We start from the raw sequence: 21,356 nt of genomic DNA, 5'->3' as shown, positions 1-21,356 counted from the left end.
CGTGCCCGCTCCTCCTTGGCCCCTGCGGCGATGATGGGGGTTGGAGGAAGAGGAGCCAGCAGGAAGAAGTCAGGGTTGCCCAGATAGACTAACGGGGGCCTTCCTTTATCCTATCGTTCGCACAGTGGTGCCGCTCAGGGAAGCTGTGATTGCCAACCAGAGGCCCGTGGTGCCTGGGAGGTGGGGGGCTGAGACTGATGTCATATGTTTAACGTGACATCAGAGTGAAGGCCGTGACATCATCCGCAGGCCCCCGGGGGCACCACAACGACCAAGGGGGCCCTCGGAACATTAGTTCCCCTTGCGGGACCTGTTCCCACGGCCCAGCCCTGGAGCTGAACTGTACTGTTGATACTCTGCCTAGCGGGGGGATGTGAAGGAACGGCTGGGGGCTGGAAAGTTTCCCGCCTCCACAGAGGCCGATCCCGAAACCGTTTGCAAGTCCAGCACCCTGACCGCGTCTGACGGACCTCCAACCTGCGGGGGGGAAAAAAGAAAGCTTCATTGAGTCGGGAGAGGGGTGGGGGGTAGGGGGACGGCTGCAGCCAGCTCCACGGGGGAGGGGAAGATCTAGAGGAGGGAACTGGCCTGGCTGGAATGGAGGGAGAAAGCGGAATGTGGGAGGGCTCTAGGGGATGTGGGAGGGACCAACGAAGAGGGGGGAGGAAGGGGGGGTCCAGTCTCCCCTGGCCGAACAATTTTTTTTGGGAAGTCCTAAAACTAATCTCCAGGACCAGCACTCTGCTCCCAGCCCCTGGAGCTCTCTCTGCCTAGGAGAAGAAGGTAGGGGAGTCACTGCAGGCCAGAAGGAAGAGGAGTTGGGGATGGAGAGGACGGTGGACCAGAGGGAAAGTTGATTTGGGATGGAGTCAGTCGGAAAAGCCGACCAACTGACAGTTTTCTTATTGCTAAAGGAGCGAATCGCAAGAGTGGCAAGCTGAGCAGATCTTGGGGATGGAGGCTTCAGGGTGTAGTTAGGAGGCCCTAAACCAGGGCTGCCAAGCCAAATGCCCCCCAAACAAAGCTGTCTTGTCTGAGTTGGGGGAAGCAGTTCTGGGGGCCCCCTTGCTGTGGAGGGCTGTTTTCAGCCTTGGATAGAGAAGGCCTGAATTAAGGAGCCAGCCCTAGCTTGTGGTTGCCCAGTGACAGAAACAGTACTGTTAGAGGAAGATTGGACAAACCCTGCGGGGCTTGAACCTAGCTTTCCGGGAGCCCCCGACCCTGCAGGATATTTATGAGTCCATGTGCTAGGGAGGGTGGCTGAAAGTCCTCCTTCTCTGTCTAGCCTCAGCCTGTCTGTCCTGCCTGAGCATCTGCTTCCACAGAAAACTGCTCATAGTCCTTCTCATTCATAGCACTCAGATCGCTGTGGCTGTTCTCCCAGGCTCTCCGCGCCTGTGCTGCTGACGGAGCCTGCTGCTACAGGGCTCCTCCTGTCATTTCTCCTGTCCCTCTCCTCGTGGCTTGTGCCTTCTGTGTCACCGCCCGCCCCATACTATGCGTTTGGGTTTGTATCACATCTATCCATACTCAATGTGTCTGTCACCTAGTCTGTGTCCTTCTGGTTTTTCCCTTCATTCCCACAGTCTCCCTCCTTCCTCTCACATCCTGTCAGTCTGGGTCACCCTCTGTGTGTGTCTCTTCCCAATCCCTCTGTTTATCTGGACCATCCTCACACTTGGCCTGTAACCCCACACCCAGCCCATGAATGGGAGTAAATGAAGAGGAAGGGAATGATGATAATGATGCCAAACTAGGGAAGGACATTGTGGGACAGAACAACTTATAACAGTTTTGTTATTTGCAAAGGGAAAGGCGGGCCTCCCCCCACCCCGCACCCCATAACTAGGTTTCTAAGGCTGTGCCTGTTTTGTTCCCTATCTCATTTAGTGTCTCTCCCTCTTTGTCCCTTAGTGTCCCCCTCGGGCCTTGCCTGCCATGAGAACTGTCAGTGTGTGGTATTGCTACTCCTGGGGACTGCTGCTGCTGCCCTTCCTGTGCGGCTCCAGTGTGGGGTCTCCATCCCCTTCCACTGACCCAGAGAAGAAGGCAGGAAGCCAGGGGCTGAGGTTCCGACTGGCTGGCTTTCCTAGAAAGCCCTATGAGGGCCGTGTGGAAATACAACGTGCCGGTGAATGGGGCACCATCTGTGATGATGACTTCACACTACAGGCTGCCCATGTCCTCTGCCGGGAGCTGGGCTTCACGGAAGCCACGGGTTGGACTCATAGTGCCAAATATGGCCCAGGAACAGGTGAGTGATGCTTCGGGCTAGCCCAGACATTACCTAACATAGCTCAAGACACAGAAAGAAGAACACCATGATGGCACAGCCATGGGGACGTGGTACACCAAGAGTGGATAGAATTAAGTAAATCCATGGATAATAAACCATCTAACAGTGATTTCTGGGCCATATGCCCTGGGGCTAGCCTGGGCTTCCCATGAGCCTCCAATGCTCTATGTGCACAAAGAAGGGGAGCATTGATAAGTTCTCTTCTGCAAAGATTCTGCAGAGCCATGCACACGGATGGCCCAGTGCAGGTGACCCCTGAGTGATCCAAATGCAGCTAACTTGATGAGAATGTGAGAGCTGGTGAATGGTGTCTGCATGTCCCATGGCTAGAAGGGGTCATATACTACAGCTGGCAAAATCAGGATCCAGGCTAGAGCTAAAATGAGCAAGCTGGAACTCAGGGCACAAGTACGAGTGTGAGCATTGGGACACAATCCTCTGAGGCTGGACGTGCTCGGACCAGAAGGACCCACAGTGGGACTGGTCGGCAGATATACATGCAGCCTGCTGTTGTGTTGATGCCCCTGTGCCCACTGGCTCTACCCTTTCTGAGACAGAGTGCCACTTGGAGATGGCACACCTGGAGAGGGACCGTAGAAAGTGGAACTGCTGGGTGGGGGTAGCTCAGAGGTAGTGTTTGCCCTGATCAGTCCTCTAGAGAGAAAGAGGGAGGAAAGGGGAGACAGAGATGGGAGAGAGAACGGTGAAACCACTCTCAGAAGCCACGTTTCAGGAGGCATGGCTATAAAAAAAAAAAGCCAAAAGTCTGGCCCAGAAACAAACAAGCCTTAGTTAGCAATTACGTGTTCATATTCAGGAAGGCCGGTCATGGCTGAAGGGTTTTCTGGGTGGCATCGAAGGACTGAATCAGACCTGGTTGGGGAAAGTTGTAAAGAGTCACAAGGACTTTCTGGTGATTCTGTGGCCTTGTGAGGCAGAACGGTAAGCTTTGTTCGACTAGGTGAGGCACCCAGAACACTGGCTGTGACGCATACCTTTGAGAAGGTCCCTCCCAGTTCTGAGTGGTCAGCGATACTGAATATGATCTGGAAAGTAAAAATAGGGTTTCTGTGGCAGCAGGCAACGTAGGCATACAGAAAAATGCCACAGGGAAGAACGCCAGAGTGAAGTAAAAGAATCTAGGATTCCCAAGTCTCAGTGAGAAGTCAGACTCTTAGGTAAGTCATGTCATATTTGGAGCCCCCGTCTGTTTACATAAAGTCGTCATCTGTCAGCTCCAGTCTAATGATAAGTGGGTACATACTACGGCAGAGCGTTTGGCAATAATAGAGACTTAATTATAGCTATTGAATGAATCCTTATTGATGAGAATTCAAACATTGATTCTTGGTTGGTGTTGTTTTAATTCATCAATTTTTCAGTGTCCCAGATCACCACCAACCTTGTATCAACCTTATACCCTCTTTCCTCTTCCCCTCCAGAGTCCCCTGTCCCTTCTCATAAAAAAGGGAGGGGGCAGAATTATCCTTAAGGCTACATGAAGCCACCAGCTTCCTCTGCAGCCCCATTACTCTTTCACCCTTCTTCCTCAAGCATTTCTCTGTCTGCTCACCTTCCTTTCCACAGGCCGGATCTGGTTGGACAATCTGAGCTGCCGTGGGACTGAGGGAAGTGTGACAGAATGTGCCTCCCGGGGCTGGGGAAACAGTGACTGTACCCATGATGAGGATGCTGGGGTCATCTGCAAGGACCAGCGCCTTCCTGGCTTCTCAGACTCCAATGTCATTGAGGTCTGTAGTACACACACACACACACACACACACACACACACACACACACACACACACAAAGCTGTGGGATGGCCAGATGTGGTTAGAAGAGATATAAAGGGATCCCATAAACCTTTATGGGGTAATGTAAATTTCTGGGAAACTTGGAAGGTTTGGGCAAATGAGATTCTGCTGCTCTGCAAGATACAGTTCTAAAAACTGCGTATGAGTGCTTTGCAGCCATGTGTGTCTGTGCACCCGGTGTCTGCCTAGTGCAGGCAGAGGCTAGAAAAGGCCGCTGGATCCCATGGAACTGAATTGCAGGTGGTTGTGAGCTGCTGTGGGGTCTTGGGAACTGAACCCCAGGTCCTCTGGAAGAGCTCTAGCTCCCGAATCCAACTATTTTAAGTATTCACATTCGAGTTACTAAACCTGGCATGAGCCCCTCCAGTTCATTCCTGGTCACCCATCCCTCCCTCCAACGTTGCTGCTCTCCTCGGTATCTTTATACTTTCTCCTCGTCCTACAACACTTCCTGTGAAGCATGCCTCCTGCTTCAAGCAGACTTTATTATAGCTTCCCTTTCTAAGTGCCTTTGGGCCCTGTTATTATCTCTCGGGCAAGGCACATTCTGCCCCTGTCACACACTGCCGTCTGGGGCACATCCCCCTGACAGGCAGTTGGCCTGGCTTCCTCCTTAGCCTTGTCTCGGTGGTCCCAACAGTAGACACAACCGGGGTTCCTTCAGGGTGGCACGGCATTGCTACTGGGGTTTTTATTCTTTTACTCTATCTATCTATCTATCTATCTATCTATCTATCTATCTATCTATCTATTCTAACCCTGCCTCTGGTCCCATCTCAGGTGGAGCATCACCTGCAAGTGGAGGAGGTGCGGCTCCGACCAGCTGTGGACTGGGGCAGGCGACCCCTGCCTGTGACTGAGGGTCTGGTCGAAGTCAGGCTTCCTGAAGGATGGTCACAAGTGTGTGATAAAGGCTGGAGTGCTCACAACAGCCACGTGGTCTGCGGTATGCTAGGCTTCCCCGGAGCAAAGAGAGTCAACATTGCCTTCTACAGGTGCGGGGTTCGGGGGTGTTGGCAGACTTTGGCGAGGATGATGGGTACTGGGGGGGTGCAGGTCTAAGAGAGGGAACCCGGGAGTCTGCTGTGCCACAAGGCAACAGGGAAACCGACCTCGAAGGCTCTCCTACCCAGGATAGGAAACAGGCAGATAGACGAGTGGCAGGATGAGAGGACGTGAGGGTGACGTCATCGGTCGTCAGGCAGATTTCTCTAGCCTGGGCCTTGGAGTCTCACAAGTTCAGAGTTCACAGAGGGTGCGGCCGCCTGTCGGAGGAGGAGGCGGAGGAGGCGTAGGCGGTGCCTGCGGGTGTCTTCTCCAGGCTGTGCCTGGGGCCTCAGGAACTGGGACTGGCCAGCACCGAGTCACCCACCCTCGTGAACGGTTCTGTGCAAAGGGTGGCTTCCTTCCTGAAGCATCTCAATAGTTTGGATAAACAGCCCCTACTAGCCTGGCAGCCAGTTGGAGAGTTGCAGGCCCAAAATGCTCGCCTTCTTCGGCTAGCTCTTATTTCACTTGCTGCCAGGCTCCTTGCCGGCCCGGTGGCTTTCCATTGAACACACTGCCACTGCTTAAGATGTGATCCAATGGGGAAGTGTGTTGTAGAAGTGCCAGTCTTTGAAGAAAGTTGGCATTTGCCTCATGTTGAGACAGGAAACCGTTTCAGGTCTTATCTCTAATACCGATAAAGCTGCCTTTTGAACCTGAATATACGCTGGGCAGAAAGCGGCGATAATGTAACCAATATTTCGTTCTCTGGTCTCTAGTGAAATTATGGGGGATTTCTGTAGTCTTTCTAAACTCTAGCTGGTTGTTCTCTCAGCAGCCTCCAATTCAGTACTCCTTCACAGAAAACGCTCAGAGCGGCTTGAGCACAATTTTATTATTTCAATAGTTGTAGATCGCTAAGGAGGACCACGTGTTCCTTAAGTGCTCACCAACTTTCTGTTTAGCAACTTCCTCTCAAAGAGCATTTGTCTGTAGAGTAAGAAAATGGTTTTTTTAAAAGTCAACACATTCTCTAATATCCATTCATTTCCATATTTATTGGAACTTTCTTTGTCGTGGTACCCAAACACATCTTTCGGCCCAAAGGCAGACAGTTGAGCTGTCTGTGGACTGACACCATTTTACAAAAGCTGTGCTGTGCCCTGGTTGTCATCCAGGCTGTCTTTCAGGACCCAAACACTAGGTTCTAAAACAGTGATGGGATTTAAGTTCAAACTCTTCCAGGAGAAGAGGATGGAGTGAAACAAGGGTTAGAGAGTCGCTCATCCAGCGTAGTTGATGACGGCTTCTACTGTAGACTTTGGAAATTCCACAGTGAGCACAGACCAGGGGACACCAGAAAATAAGTGAATTTATAAAATGTAAGGATGGTAGTCTTACCGTGTCATGGCTTCTTACTCAAAGAATTGAAAGAGCACACACAAATAGCCACATGGGAAAGGATTTTATTCTAATGTGAAATGTATGGGACAGATGGACTGCAAGAGGCCAGCAGGCCGCATGAGCCAGAGTGCTCCAGGACGCCTGAGCCAGAGTGCTCCAGGACACCTGAGCCAGAGTGCTCCAGGACGCCTGAGCCAGAGTGCTCCAGGACGCCTGGTCACTGCCCAGGACTTCCTTTTGGGGTCTGGGAGAAGAGCTGGTTGTTAAGGGATAAACCGTGGGCGATTTCCTATTTTGATTGACAGGCTTGAGTTATAGAAGCCTTTGTTTACTGCTCATATCTTTTCCCATGATGCATCTGATTTTAATCTTATGCATACCCAATCATGGCATAGGCATGCAACGGTAAACTGTGGCCTTTCCCTGAAAGCATACTCAGAGAATACAGTTTGCCTGCCTAGGCTGGACAGGTTCACTTCCCTAGTTCCTGAATATGTTCCAGGATGTATTCACGCCAAAAAGGGAGTTACTAAGGGTTGCTAGGTCAGCCGTATGCCAGAGTGACCTAATTGCTTTGTTCAGAGATGGATATGCATGCAGCAAGATGCAGGCAGAGGTTCCAGGGTGCTACGTGGTCTGTTGAGAAAGGGAGTGTGTATGTATAGCTCAAGGCAATTGAGTCCAGCTTGCTAAGCAATCCCTAGGTTTGCCTGTCTCTGTAGTGTGCAGGGAGTAAGGGGTAAGGAGGTGGGAGCGGCGAGGACACAGCTATCCAGACATGTCGGAGAGGATGAGGAATTAGGAGACCGGGATGGCGAGAAAGCATTTGTGGCTGGCGCTAAGAGGTGAGGGAGAACGTGGTAGGTGACGTGATACAGGAGATGGTAGAGGAGGATTGGCGAGCTAGATCAAGAAGGGCCACTTGGGAGACACTGGCTTCACTCTGTGAGGTGCAGGATCATTAGAGGATTTTAAGCAGAGGTTTTGTTTTGCTCTTTTTTAATTTTTATTACCTCTTCACTTAATTTGAGTGCCACTGTGAAGACATGGGTGTCAGAGGGTGGTGTGCCGGAGAAGGCTCTCTCCCATGTGGGTCCCAGGGACTGAACTCAGATTGGCAGTTAGACATCAAACTCCTTTATATGCGAAGCATCTCACCTGTCCTCTTCCCAGAGCTGTTTTTGTTTTGCTTTTCTTTTTGTTTGAGATTACATCTCATGTATCCCTGGCTTGAGCTCCTGATCCTTCTGCCCCCACCTCCCAAGTACTGAGGTTACGGGTCTGTCTATCTCCATGCCCAGCTGATGTGTGGCATTTGAGCCATTTCTAATCATTACTTTGACTTTGGATTGTTTTATTTATGTTTTTATTATTATGTGTGTATGTGTTTATGTTGTGTGCACACGTATGTGTATGCATGAGTGTGTGTACGTGTAGACCAGCAATCAACTTCAGGTGTTTCTTTTTTCAACTAAATTGCAGATGTGCTCCACCATGCCCAGTTTTGCACCAATAACTTTCAAACTTGTTTTGGTGTTCTAGAATATGTGAAAGCTACAGAATTTAAAAAAAAAAAGAACAAATGTATAGCTATCAGAATTCTGTGCTGCTCTTGTGCAGGTTATGAAACCGAAGCTCTCGGAGCTTCTCTGTTGTGTCAGAAGACACTTCTTTATAAAAGACAGCCTCCTTATGTAGCAGTTGAACTGGCGAGCCCTCTGCCTCAGCTTTGAGTCCTGGGAATACAGGCTTTTCCCACTGTGCCCAGTTTAAGAGGTCACCTTTTCGTTCATGTCACTATGGCGCATGTTTCCTGATCTCTGTGCGAGGTGTGGATAGTATAAAGATGATAAATCATAAGGGAGGTAGTCGGGTACCAGACCTCGGATCTGCAGGCCCTGCTGGACCTTCCTACTAAAGGCAATGGGGAAAAGACAGTAACGAGGTTGGTTGTCGTGTTATTTTGTTTGGGGGAGGGACAGGGTATCTACATAGTCCTAACTGTCCTGAGTAGACTGTAACTGAGTAGACCAGGGTGGCCTCAACTCACAGAGGTCCACCTACCTCTGCCTCCTAAGTGCTGGGATTAAAGGTACCACCACATCATGTGACAGTAGAGTGTTTCTCTGAAGCTATGCATGCTGGTATTCACCCATACACCCAGCAGCCTGGAGCCTAAGGCAGGATGATCTGGAATTCTAGGCCAACGTGGAGACCCTGTCTCCAAAAGAGAGGAAAAGGGGTGTTTTAATGAAGAGGTCTATGAGATTACATGATCAGGCTGTGGCTCTATTTTTTCAGATGGGTTTTCCTAATAAAATAATCACAGGGCTGGAGAGATGACTCAGTGGTCAAAAGTACTTGATGTTCTTTCAGAGGACTTGAGCTAATTCCCAGCTTCCACATCAGGTCCCATAAACACTTATAACTCTAGCTCCAGGAAATCCAATGTCTTCTGGCTTCCATGGATGCCTGCACACGCGCACACACACACAAACACACACAAATATAAGTAAATTATTTAACTTTTTAATGAAACAAATGCCTTTTAAAACAATTACAAGCTGGGTCTGTAGCACGGGCCTTCAAAGCCATCCTTGGCTACATTTAAATTTGAGGCCTGCCTCAGCTACATAGTGAGACCTATCTCAAAAAACACAAGGACTGGAGAGATTCAACAGTTAAGAGTACCAGCTGTGTTTCCAGACCACACAAGGTTCAAGTCCCAGCACCTACATCGTGGTTCACCACCATCTAGAACTCCGGTTCTGGAACTCTGATGCCCTCTTCTGATCTCTGAGAGCATCAGGCACACACATGGTACACAGATATACATGCAGGCAAAATACCCACACGCATAAAACCAAACTCACAAAAAAAAATTTAAAAAGTCATACCCGATGATAGCACATGTTTGTAATCTTAGTACTTGGGAAACTCGGGCAAGAGAATTACGTTATGCCTAACCAAAGCACGATAGCACATGTTTGTAATCAGTACTTGGGAGACTCAGGCAAGAGAATTCCAAGTTCAAGGCCATCCTGGACAGCCTTCAGGGGAAGAAAAGCAAACCAATAAAAATGCACATATAAAATCCTATGCACCTTCACACAGTATACTGTGCCAGAATATGTAAGTACTGAAGAGAAGTGACAGGGCAGGAATATGGACAAAGAAATGCTAACCAAGGTGACAACAGGGAGTCACGAACCTCTTCAAAACCAGATGAGGCCTGCGCTTACCAGGCCATGCTCTATCCTGTAACCCTGGTGTGCAACACTGGCTCAAGTGATAGATAGACCAGGCAGGACTTACATCAAGACCCTACCTCAACCCTGTACCCCACCGCACTGCACGCCCCACCCCCACCAAAACAAAGCCCTACATAGTATTGGGCAGGACAAAGAGTGGCCATAATTAAAGTCTTCGAAATTAGAGAGACAATAAGGATAAATTGAATTTAGGAAACCTCCCTGGAGAAGGAAGGAAGTCAATTTTTGAGGCCAATTTAAAAGATTGACTTCCCTGCAAGCACCTTTGGGAGATGATCTCAGCTTGTGAATGATCAGGCTTATGGGACTGAAACCTGGGCAGGAAGAAGACTCACAGCCAAACCAAGCTAACATCTTCAGATATGTGGTTCTCCATCCATGCTCCAGAAGTCTCTGGTCCTTGGAGAGACCATCCAAGAATCAGGAATAACACATACACACACACATACACAGATACACACATATACAGACACATACACACAAACACAGAGAGAGAGAGAGAAACAAAAAGGAGTAAAAGAGGTGCACTTAGCTTCCCTAGGTCTGACCCAAGCTATTCCTATGTCCTCCAAATCCCAATGGCCCCTCTGTAGTCAGACTTTCCTTTTGGGCCACCATCTCACAAATAACAACACAGAGGCTTATTATTGATTTTGAAAGGTTTTCTTTAGCTTGGGCTTTTTCCCAGCTAGCGCTTGTAACTAAAATTAACCTGTTTCTATTAATCTATGTTCTGCCATGTGGCTCAGCTACCTCTCCTCTGTACTGTAGGGCCAACTTTAATGTCTCCCTGGCATCTCATGCACACCTAGATTCATCCAGAGTTCCTGTCTCTGCCAGGAAGTCCTGCCTATTCTCTCCTGCCTAGCTATTGGCCATTAAGCTCTCTATTAAACCAATCATAATGACACATCTTCACAGAGTGTAAACAAATATTCGGCAACACCCATCCTCTGGACTCCCCTAGAGTTTTCCACCAACCTACAGACCCAGAAGCCCTCATTCCTCATCTTTTTTTTTTAAAGCAGGGTTTCTCTATGTAACAACTCTGGCTGTCCTGGAACTCAGTTTGTAGACCAGGCAGACCTCAAACGCACAGAGATAGGCCTGCTTCTAACAGTCTTGGTACTAGGACACTGTTCTGAGTCCACGGCTTTCACTGAAGCTCACCCCCGTTCATGGGCTAGGACAGCCTATAGGGCCTTAACAATAGCTGATGACATCACGCTACTTTCGGAAGCTCTCTATTGGGAAAGGAATCTTGCCCCTGGTTCTGGCTGCATTGGCCTTTTCCACTTGGTTCTGCACCAATCCTGACTTGATCTTGTCTTACCCTCACAGAAAGTTGAGGAAGCGAGCAGCCCGACGCCCCAAGCCCCTTGGAAGGTAAAGGGGCAAGAGCCCCGGGACCTCCTGGCAGCCCCCTGGGGCTTCAGGAGGTGGATGGATGGATGGAAAATCTATCCATATCCATCCCAGAACCCAACCTATAGATTAGGGATGTAGCTGGATAGTGGTTACTCCCAAGGGAGGGAAGGAGGGAGGCAAGCATGGGAGTGGGGTGAGCTTTGATCTTAGGAAGCTTTAGTCTTAGGGAGTTGTGTGGGAACAGCTGGGGAGATACTGTGTCTTTCTCTTTCTCCCAAAAGGCTTCCATTGCAGCCTCAGCCCCTGCGTTCTTCCTCCTCCCCACCGACCGCCACTCCCTTGGTCCTACACCACTTCCACTCTCTCCTCCCTTGACCTTCAGCTGACCTTTTCACCACTCCCTCACCTGGATTTCCATAACTGGATTTGCCTTCAGTGGCACCTATCCCAGTGAGCGTTGGGAGTTGCTAAGTGTATGCCCTCCGGTGGCATCAGCCATCTCAGTGCGCAGGGAAGTCAGTTGCCCTTCCTGTCCTAGACACAGAACGCTTCATTTTCCTGGACCATAACCTCAAGCACCGCCTCTGTCAACATCTTTGTCCTTTTTGCAGAGCAATCAACAAGTTTAAAGTCAAACACAAGCCCCGGGTGGGCAGGGGCCCAAGCAAGAGGTAAATGAGTTTGGGGTTGGAAGCAGAGAAAAAGCAGGGCGGGCAGGGGCAGGGCTGTAACCAGGGAAAAGGCAGGGTGGGCAGGGGCAGGGCTGTAACCAGGGAAGGGTCCTAGACAGGCCTGTTGGACTGTGGAACTGTTGAGAGGCGGAGTGGCAGCCGTGACAGTCACCTTCCAGATCCTTCTAGAAATGTGAAGTAAGGCGCTGTAATGCGAGTCTCTGGGGATTGTTAGTCATAGAGTTTTTGGTTCTTGCCTTGTGTACTTGTCTTCCTCCTGTGAGTTCCGGTAGAATCTAGCCCTCTGTGCCATGCCGGGCTCTCCCCATAAGACCACAGTGCAGCCAAGAGATCCGTTTTCTAGTCCTGCTTTATTCGATGAATGCTTCTTATTTCCATTTTTTAAAAGTAAATATTACCAGGGGATGGAGAGATGGCTTCGTGGTTAAGAGTGCACGCTGCTTTTCCGGGGAATCTGAATTCAATTCCTGATACCCACACTGGGCAACCCGTAAAAGCCTTTATCTTCCGCTCCCGAGGATCTGGTGCTGCTGCCCTCCTCCCACTTTCTCGGGCACAAACCCACATGCATTTACACATAATGCTTTACGTTTCCCTGGTGTGGAGGGTGGCATATGGAACCTCTCTGGGAATAGCTTAAGAATCACGGCTCCTGCCTGGCTACCTGCTAATAGTTAGGCATCCGGTCCCATATTTTCTTCCTGGGCTCCCTCAGAATTCAAGGGAGTAGGAGACTTCCAACCCATTCAACTCGTCTCTAAAAGGCAGACAGCACCACTAAAATCTCACTGATAACTTGTGACTGAGGACCAGTGAAGGCATCCTTTCCATTGTTCCCTCCTCAGCAAGCTCCTGTGTTCCCCGGTTACCTCCCTATCCCCAAAATGCTATACCTCACCCATGGGCTTCTGTCCCTGGTAGCTGTCGACGAGCTCAGGATTTGAGGAGCGTAAGTTCTTGCAACCGTCTTTGGCTTGAGTCATCTTTTCCCACCATAACTGTCCGTCCTGACCCCCACATTAAAGTGAGCACTTTATAACCATTTTGTACTGCTTATAGGGAGTGAGTGAGCGCGAGTGTCGAAGTTAGATGTCTGTTCCTGTGATTTCAGCCAAACAGGACACTGACAGTCCCTGTTCGCTTTGGTTTTCAGGATCCGTTTATCCTGGGCTTCCGAAGGTATTCTGTAAAGTTTCCTGCTTCCTTTGCCTGTTTTGTGTGTGTGGTTTTTGTTCGTCTGTTTGTTTGTTTTCTGAGAAATGGTTTCTCTGTGTATCCTAGGCTGTTCTGGAAGCCCCTTTGTAAATCAGGGTGGCCTCAAACTCAGAGATCCTTCTGGCTCTGCCTCCTAAGGACTGGGATCAAAGGCATGTGCCACCACTGCCTGGCCCTTTGCCAAATATCCTTTCCTCTTGTCTTCCTAGCCAAATAATTGTCAAATTCCCTCTTTTCTCTAGTGTCAGGGATAGGGCACCTGACTGCAATAATTCCCTTCCTCCCTGAGCCCGTTCAGCCTCCAGCACTGGAGTCTTCCTCCAGTCACCTAGCTGAAGCCCCCGTTCTGTTGGTGTCTACAAGACCCCCTCTTCTCAGACATCTCTACGATGTTTCTGAGTGTTAGCATCTCTAATTGTGTCCTGTTTCCCTGCTCAAATGGCTGTGCAACTATGCTCAGTTGTAATTGCACAAGCATGAACTACCTCATTACAGACATCTGCAGCTCAACTCGGGTCTTGGGTCATGTTTGCCACTGGGGTGTTCACAGCCACCTTCCCTCCACCTTTCGTCTGTCTTGCATCTGTCTTTGTTCCAGAGAGGGTCACCGCTAGTCCTTCATACTGTTGTCTTCTAGTCTATTCTTGCCATGGCGGCCTGTCATATTATGATACGGCTTCTAACCTGGAAGCCCTCTGACCTCTGAGAAGCCATTTGGAGGCAGACTTCCTCAGTCCTCCGCATCCTGGCTCATTGTCGTTTGGCTTGTTCAGTCACAGCATGACAGAAAGGCCCGCTCACTGGCTATTCAGGCCAGTTTTGTGTCAGCCACTCCTGAGCCATCTCTTCTCTCTTCCCATTCGATTTGCATGGCATCAGCCTTCCTTTGGGTCATTAAAAACAAGAGTGCAGCCGGGTGGTGGTAGCACACACTAATCCCAGCACTTGGAAGGCAGAGGCAGGCAGATCTCTGTGAGTTCGAGGCCAGCCTGGTCTACAGAGCTAGTTCCAGGACAGCCAGGGCTATACAGAGAAACCCTGTCTCAAAAAAAAACCAAAAACAACAAAAAGAACAAGGTTGCTATCAAACCTGGCCACCCTTCCCCTAGGGTTCTGCTACTGAAAGTCCCTCAAATCCCCTGACTAAGTGGCCAAAGTTCTTTTAGACTACACAATATCTCTCTACACACTAACAATCCTGTTTCTCCCAAGGAGAACACAGAGGGGGAAGAAGAAGGATGAGGGGTCATGAGAAGTTGGGGTGGGGTAGGGAGTGGAGGTGGCAGATGACCGAGGGGCAGGTAAGCAAGAACTTGGCCTCACCCTGCTGCACCTCACCCCTCCCCACAGGATGCTGGCCCAGAAGCAGAAGCACTCCTTCGGTCTGCATGGGGTAGCATGTATGGGCACAGAAGCCCACCTCTCCCTCTGTTCTCTGGAGTTCTATCGTTCCAATGACACCACCAGATGCCCTGGGGGAAGCCCTGCGGTGGTGAGCTGTGTGCTAGGCCCTCTTTACGCCACCTTGACTGGTCAGAGGAAGCACCAGCAGACGAAGCCTCAGGGGGAGGTATGTCACACATGAATGTTTTCATTCTGCAGCACTGAGGATGACACGTGATAGGCAAGCCTATCGTTCACCTGCACCCCCAGCCCAAGACAGTCAATGGGACCTTTTCCCACCCAGTGTGGGAGCTCCCTAGCCCGTCCTCTACTCACTAAGCACAGCTCTGATCTTTGAAGACACGGAACCTTCTGGTAGCTGTGCCATAGACCTGATGACACCCACTGTCATTAAAATTTCATTCAGCTCTTTGGGCTGCATAGCCCTCCCTAAACCACTGTTTCTAATCACCTCTTTGGACACGTCTGTCTCCTACAGGCCCGTGTGCGTCTAAAGGGCGGTGCCAACCCGGGAGAGGGCCGAGTGGAAGTCCTGAAGGATGGCACGTGGGGAACAGTCTGTGACCGAAAATGGGACCTGCAGGCAGCCAGCGTGGTGTGTCGAGAGCTGGGCTTTGGCACTGCTCGAGAGGCCCTGAGTGGTGCCCGCATGGGGCAGGGTGAGGGGAGCGGATGTTCACACTACCATGGGTACATTCCTTAGGAAGGTATGGAGTCCTCTGGGCAATGAAGGTCAGTTACAACCTCCTCAGCCTTGACTTCCGACTCTAGGCATGGGTGCGATCCACTTGAGTGAAGTCCGGTGCTCTGGCCAGGAGCCCTCCCTCTGGAAGTGTCCCTCCAAGAACATCACAGCTGAGGACTGTTCCCATAGCCAGGACGCCGCTGTACGATGCAACCTTCCCTACACTGGAGTGGAGACTAAGGTCAGTCGTGCGCTCCACTTTGGGTCTTTCTGCACAGGCCCAGAATCCGGAACACAGCTTGCCTGCATGCAGCCCTTTATCCCAGGCCCACACAGCCCACAGCTCCCACAAACCCTGCCATTTGCTAGTCCTTTCTCTGTCTCTGCTCCCTGCTATAGCCTGTCACCCCCAAAGCTTCTCCTGTACCTCTACAGATCCGACTGAGTGGGGGCCGAAGCCGTTATGAGGGGCGAGTTGAGGTGCAAATAGGGGTACCCGGGCATCTTCGCTGGGGCCTCATCTGTGGAGATGACTGGGGAACACTGGAGGCCATGGTGGCCTGCAGGCAACTTGGTCTGGGCTACGCCAACCATGGCCTGCAGGTGAGTGGGGAGAAGTGGGAAACCAAGCTGTTGTCACCAAAGTCTGTGCTTTGGGCAAAGGACTAGAAGCAAGTCCTTTGGCCCTGGAAACTGGAGTCTATGGCCTCACCAGAACTCCTCCCTACACGCCCCCCAGGAGACATGGTACTGGGACTCGGGGAACATAACTGAGGTCGTAATGAGCGGAGTGCGCTGCACGGGGTCTGAGCTGTCCCTGAGCCAATGTGCCCATCACAGCACCCACGTCACCTGCAAGAGGACCGGAACCCGCTTTACTGCAGGAGTCATCTGTTCTGAGAGTGAGTGACGGCTGGGTAGTGTGCGCTGGAGAAGGCAGGCCTGGACCAGCCCTCCCTTGGAGGAGATGCGCTGTGATCTGGAGGGGCACTCCTCGGCCATGAGAACCCAGCGTCCCACAGGGAGCTGGAATGCCCACAGCGGTAACTCCATCACTCTTGTCCCACGCAGCTGCTTCGGACCTGCTGCTGCACTCAGCGCTGGTACAGGAGACTGCCTACATTGAGGACCGACCGCTGCACATGCTGTACTGCGCTGCTGAGGAGAACTGCCTGGCCAGCTCCGCCCGCTCGGCCAACTGGCCTTATGGCCACCGGCGTCTGCTTCGATTCTCTTCCCAGATCCATAACTTAGGAAGAGCTGACTTTAGGCCCAAGGCTGGGCGCCATTCTTGGGTGTGGCATGAGTGCCATGGGTGAGAGGGCAGACGGGGGCCAGAGAGACAGGCAAGGCTGCAGGGGATGTGACAAGCCTGCTGGAATCCGGGAAAGAATCACAAGTTCCCTTGTCCCACAGGCATTACCACAGTATGGACATCTTCACTCATTATGATATCCTGACCCCCAATGGCACCAAGGTGGCTGAGGGCCACAAAGCTAGTTTCTGTCTAGAAGACACCGAGTGTCTGGAGGGTGAGTTGAGGCTAGAGTGGACTTGAGCCCAAGCATTGTCTTGCCCTTCACTGACATATAACCCTCCCTTCAGATGTCTCCAAGAGGTACGAGTGTGCCAACTTTGGCGAGCAGGGCATCACCGTGGGATGCTGGGATCTCTACAGGCACGATATTGACTGTCAGTGGATTGACATCACAGATGTGAAACCAGGAAACTACATTCTCCAGGTGCCTGGCATCTGCCTGGGCTTTCGGATACTGCGGTTTGGGGTGGGTGGTGGAGACACCTTTGGACAGGAGGAGTGCGGCTGGGTCACACCAGCCTTCTTTCTAACTCACAGGTGGTTATCAACCCGAATTTTGAGGTGGCAGAGAGTGACTTCACCAACAACGCGATGAAGTGTAACTGCAAATACGACGGGCATCGCATCTGGGTACACAACTGCCACATCGGTAGGTGACTGGAAGGGCGAATGGGGATGGGAGAAAGCTTTCATCCCTGCCTGGTTTCTGCATTCCCCCCCCCATGACTCTGCGGGGAGCCCCCCACAGTGCCTGTCTGCTCTGCAGGTGATGCCTTCAGTGAGGAAGCCAACAGGAGGTTTGAGCGCTACCCTGGCCAGACCAGCAACCAGATCGTCTGAAATGGCACCGCCCTCTCAGCAAACCACCACTGACCCCATGGCAGGGGTCTGAGGCTGCCATTATGTCAGGAGTGCCCCACAAGAACTCCTGATGTCAGCAGGCCCACTACACCCATCCAGCTGTGCACTGCGGATGACGAACTGGCGAACAAAAGTTGGTGCGTCCCCTACTGGGCCAAGCACGGAGATTCAGTCAACAGACAGCACACAGAGAACTGCCCACATGTGACGGCAGCAGCGCATTCCTTGAACAGGGAGGTCCGGGAGGTCAGCTCTCATGCTCTCCTAAGTGCCGCTTTACCTCTAGCCTTCTGGTGGGGGAAAAGATCCAGCCCCCATTTTTGACTGAAACGTGTTGCTAGATATAATTTTATTTTATATAAAATGTGTTCTTCAGAGCCCAGGATTGGTACTGGTGGTTAGAGGAACCTGCCCTCTATAGGTCCATTGACTCCTTGGCCCAGGTGCACTCAGAACCTAGGCTAGGAAGGCAAGAAGGAAATCAGGGCAGGAGTTTCATACTCTTGCTAATCCAGTCATTCTGTGACCTCAGGGGTCACATATAAGGTCAGTGTTTCTGATCCCCGCCGGATCCGCACTGCCAGCTGTGATTGGGTTCGAACAGCCTCGTAAACATCTTCAGCACTTTGTACCATTTTCTCCCCGATGGCCAAGATCACGTCACCGGGCCGCAGACCAGCCCTGTGGAGGATGAGCAGGGAGAGGAAGGGGTAGACGGCTGAGTTCAAGGGTCCACACACCCCACTCAACCCACCTCACAGAGCAGGCCTTCCATCACCTGTGTGCAGGGGAGCCCAGGATAACTTTGTGGATGAGGACACCGTGCTGAACATCAGGAAAGCTTGGCTCTCGGAGCTGCAGCTCAGCCAGGATGCTGGAAGGGTACAGACCACCCTGTTAGCAGTACCCAGGCCCTCTCTCATCTCGGCAGGTTGCTGTTTGTCATCCAGTGTTTAGGAGGTGGGATATACACGTGAAAGGTGCTGATTCCAAATGACGCGCAGTGTTAAACCAACTGCACTTGTGTCACTCTGGAATTCCACCTTGAGGAAAGGCAGGACCTAAGCTGAGCCTAGAAGGATGGGTCCTACCAACCGTATGAGATAAGAAGGTGTTAGACATAGCCGGGCGGTGGTGGCGCACGCCTTTAGTCCCAGCACTCGGGAGGCAGAGGCAGGCGGATCTCTGTGAGTTCAAGACCAGCCCGGTCTACAGAGCTAGTTCCAGGACAGGCTCCAAAGCCACAAAGAAACCCTGTCTCGAAAATCAAAAAAAAAAAAAAGAAAAAGAAAAAGAAGGTGTTAGACAAAGAAATGAGCAGAGCGGTGGTAGCACATGCCTTTAATCCCAGCATTAGGCAGGCACAGTAGGCAGAGCTCTGTGAGTTTGAGGCCAGCCTGGTCTACAGAGCAAGTTTCAGGACAGCTAAGGCTACACAGAGAAACCCCATCTCGAAATAGGAGTAGAAAATCAAAGTGGTTCTGAAGAAGCTACAAGGTGGTTAGAGATAAGTGGAAATGGCCCTTTAATGCTAGCTCCATGAAGATTCTGAATCACTGCAGTGAAGCAGTAACATGATACAGCCAATCTAGTGACAGGTACAGGACGCAGTAGGATGAGAAAGCTATGATGAAGAGGGACGAGCTCTTGCGACAGCTCATCTTAGATAAAGACAGACATGAAAGCAAAACCGAAAACAGAGTCCAGCTGCAATGGTCCCCCATCTCATGACCCATAACGGAGTCCAGCTGCAATGGTCCCCCATCTCATGACCCATAACGGAGTCCAGCTGCAATGGTCCCCCATCTCATGACCCATAACGGAGTCCAGCTGCAATGGTCCCCCATCTCATGACCCATAACGGAGTCCAGCTGCAATGGTCCCCCATCTCATGACCCATAACGGAGTCCAGCTGCAACGGTCCCCCATCTCATGACCCATAACGGAGTCCAGCTGTAAAGCACAGACACACTCGTGGTCCTCCAGACCATAACCCCTAGTACACCGTGGAGTCAGAGTCAGCATCATACCTGGGAGTCAGAGTCAGCATCATCACTCCAATGTAGCGGCGCTGGGACCCACCGATTCCAAACCAGGAATCTGTAAAAAGAGGACAGATGAACCCACCCAACTACACCTGCTTTCCCTCCCTCCCACCAGTAGAGCCCTCTCCAACAAGTTGCAATGAACACCCCTCCCCTATGTCCCACCCTCCATTTTAAAGGTGCCCCTTTCCTACTAAGAAAGGCTCACTTTTCTTTTCCCCGCGGTGCAGAAACTCCCTAAGGCGATCAGAAGGGATGGCAAAGGAGATTCCAGCTGTCACCTTCATGGTGTTCACTCCAATCACCTCCCCATCCTGCAGGGACACAGCCCTCTGTCCCCTAGCCCACACAGATGGCAGAGCAGCAAGGATTTGGGGGCAGGGGTCTGATTGGATACCAGGAGATAAACAAGAAACTACAGAAACTTAACCAAAAATCCTTAAATGAGAGAAAAAGCCACCCTTCCCCCACACTGACCTGGGGTATGGATTCTTTTAGAAGAACATGGCACTCACCAGGTTAACCAGGGGGCCTCCAGAATTTCCAAACTGTGAGATAAGATGAAAGAAAACATCAAAGGAATCTGAAAGTCTGTGCCTCTGGGAATTCTATGACTGTAGGCATAACCAGGATGTTGGGAAATTCTTCAAATTCTGTTCCCAGCCCATGACCTAGACTGGCTGCATTTTGCAGCCCAACCTCTAATATAGGCCCAGCCACCAGCTGTCAGTTGGTGCCCACAACAGACCGCCATTCCCCGCAACGCCAACCTAGCTCCACATGTCTCCCCCATCGGGACGCACATCAATAGCTGCGTCAGTCTGAATGTATTCCACGTTGTTTTGAGGAAGTCCCAGGTCCCTGGCTGGACGCTGAGCAGAGCTGACAATGCCAGATGTGATCGTGTTCTGCAGTGCAAAGGGACTTCCCATGGCAACGACAAACTCCCCTTGCCGGACGTCAGCAGAGCGGCCGAGGGGCAGTGTGGGAAGAGGCTCCTTAAGGGAAATGAGTACACCCAAACTGGTCAGTTTAAGAAGGGAGTAAGTGAAGAGCTGCCATCGGACCAGGCCTCCTCCATCCCCACCTTGGTTTGAATCCTCAACGTGGCAATGTCTGCCACAGGATCCACAGCTGTGACCATGGCCTCATAAGTGTCTCCGCTAGGCAGCCTCACTCGCACTCGGCGCCGATCAGCCACCACGTGGGCGTTGGTAACGATGAGGCCATCGGAAGCCACTACGAATCCTGAACCGTTTGAGATGGGGACTTCACGGCCCGAGAAAGGGTGCCTGGGAGGGGGGAAGCACCGATTACACTGCAGCTGCCACCCCATTCTGCTCACTTGCCTGAGGGCAGTTGGTTTCAACACCTCCCGGTCAACTTCACCATTACCGGTCCAGGATTTCGATATAGACCACAGCAGGGGCAGTCTTCTCCACCACATCTGCGATGAAATTGTACTGGCTCCGGGGAGACTTGGGTGGCGGAGCCGGAACAGCAGCCAGCACCGCGGGCCGCCCCCAGCCCCACAACAGCAGCAACATTGCTCCCCCTGCGCCCACCGCCACCGCCAGCCATTCGCGCCGACGGGTTCCAGAGCTCCTGCAGGCATCCTGGGCACCGGAGTCTGGAGTCCCCAAAGTCAGTCGTGCCCAGATATCCGGGGTCCCAGGCGTCAGACATGCCCGTGATGCAGGGACCCCTACAGGCACCCGGGCCGGGAGACTGGGGGTCCCATAAGTCATCCGGGCCTGAGGGTCAGGAGTCCCTGACGTCATCAGAACCCGGAGGTCAGGGGTTAACAGGGGACCCTTCCCCCAGAAGATGCCCCCCAAAGCCCTCCATGCCCGAAGGCTCTTGCCTGCACCCCGCCCCGCCTTCAGCGCAGCCATCAGCTCCGCCTCGGCTCTCTCCTTGCCCGCCCTACTAAGAGGCGGTGCCCTAAAGCCCAGCTAGCCCACTTGGAGAAGCGAGGCACGCCGGTATCTGTCC

General features: G+C 51.7%; 2 protein-coding genes across 4 annotated transcripts; one reads left to right on the top strand and one right to left on the bottom strand.

Annotated features, from left to right (window-relative positions):
* The first annotated feature begins 18 nt into the window (after positions 1-18).
* On the top strand, positions 19-17,693 carry Loxl3 (lysyl oxidase like 3). Of its 3 annotated transcripts, none has more exons than XM_075983770.1 (14): positions 19-68; positions 1,915-2,254; positions 3,884-4,047; positions 4,891-5,105; positions 14,399-14,618; positions 14,931-15,111; positions 15,224-15,378; positions 15,573-15,740; positions 15,877-16,039; positions 16,209-16,452; positions 16,554-16,669; positions 16,743-16,879; positions 16,993-17,104; positions 17,222-17,693. In XM_075983770.1, exons 2-14 carry the CDS (start codon positions 1,939-1,941, stop codon positions 17,293-17,295), a joined length of 2,265 nt encoding a protein of 754 aa, XP_075839885.1. In that variant the 5' UTR covers positions 19-68; positions 1,915-1,938; the 3' UTR covers positions 17,296-17,693. The 3 variants fall into 3 exon arrangements, with proteins under 3 accessions (XP_075839885.1, XP_075839886.1, XP_075839884.1); XM_075983771.1 differs by having other exon boundaries at positions 30-180; XM_075983769.1 differs by lacking the exon at positions 19-68 and adding an exon at positions 660-783.
* Htra2 (HtrA serine peptidase 2) lies at positions 17,651-21,333 on the bottom strand. Its single transcript, XM_075983777.1, has 8 exons — positions 20,757-21,333; positions 20,449-20,653; positions 20,165-20,359; positions 19,877-19,909; positions 19,570-19,675; positions 19,347-19,416; positions 18,095-18,190; positions 17,651-17,997 (listed from the first exon to the last, which is right to left on the bottom strand). The coding sequence occupies exons 1-8, from the start codon at positions 21,254-21,256 to the stop codon at positions 17,832-17,834; spliced, it is 1,371 nt and encodes a 456-aa protein (XP_075839892.1). The 5' UTR covers positions 21,257-21,333; the 3' UTR covers positions 17,651-17,831.
* Positions 21,334-21,356: the final 23 nt, after the last annotated feature.

The sequence above is a fragment of the Microtus pennsylvanicus genome, chromosome 8 (assembly GCF_037038515.1).
Source record: "Microtus pennsylvanicus isolate mMicPen1 chromosome 8, mMicPen1.hap1, whole genome shotgun sequence".
NCBI lineage: Eukaryota > Metazoa > Chordata > Mammalia > Rodentia > Cricetidae > Microtus > Microtus pennsylvanicus.
Note: the sequence above shows the minus strand (reverse complement) of the source record. Positions and strands in the feature narration are given on the sequence as shown.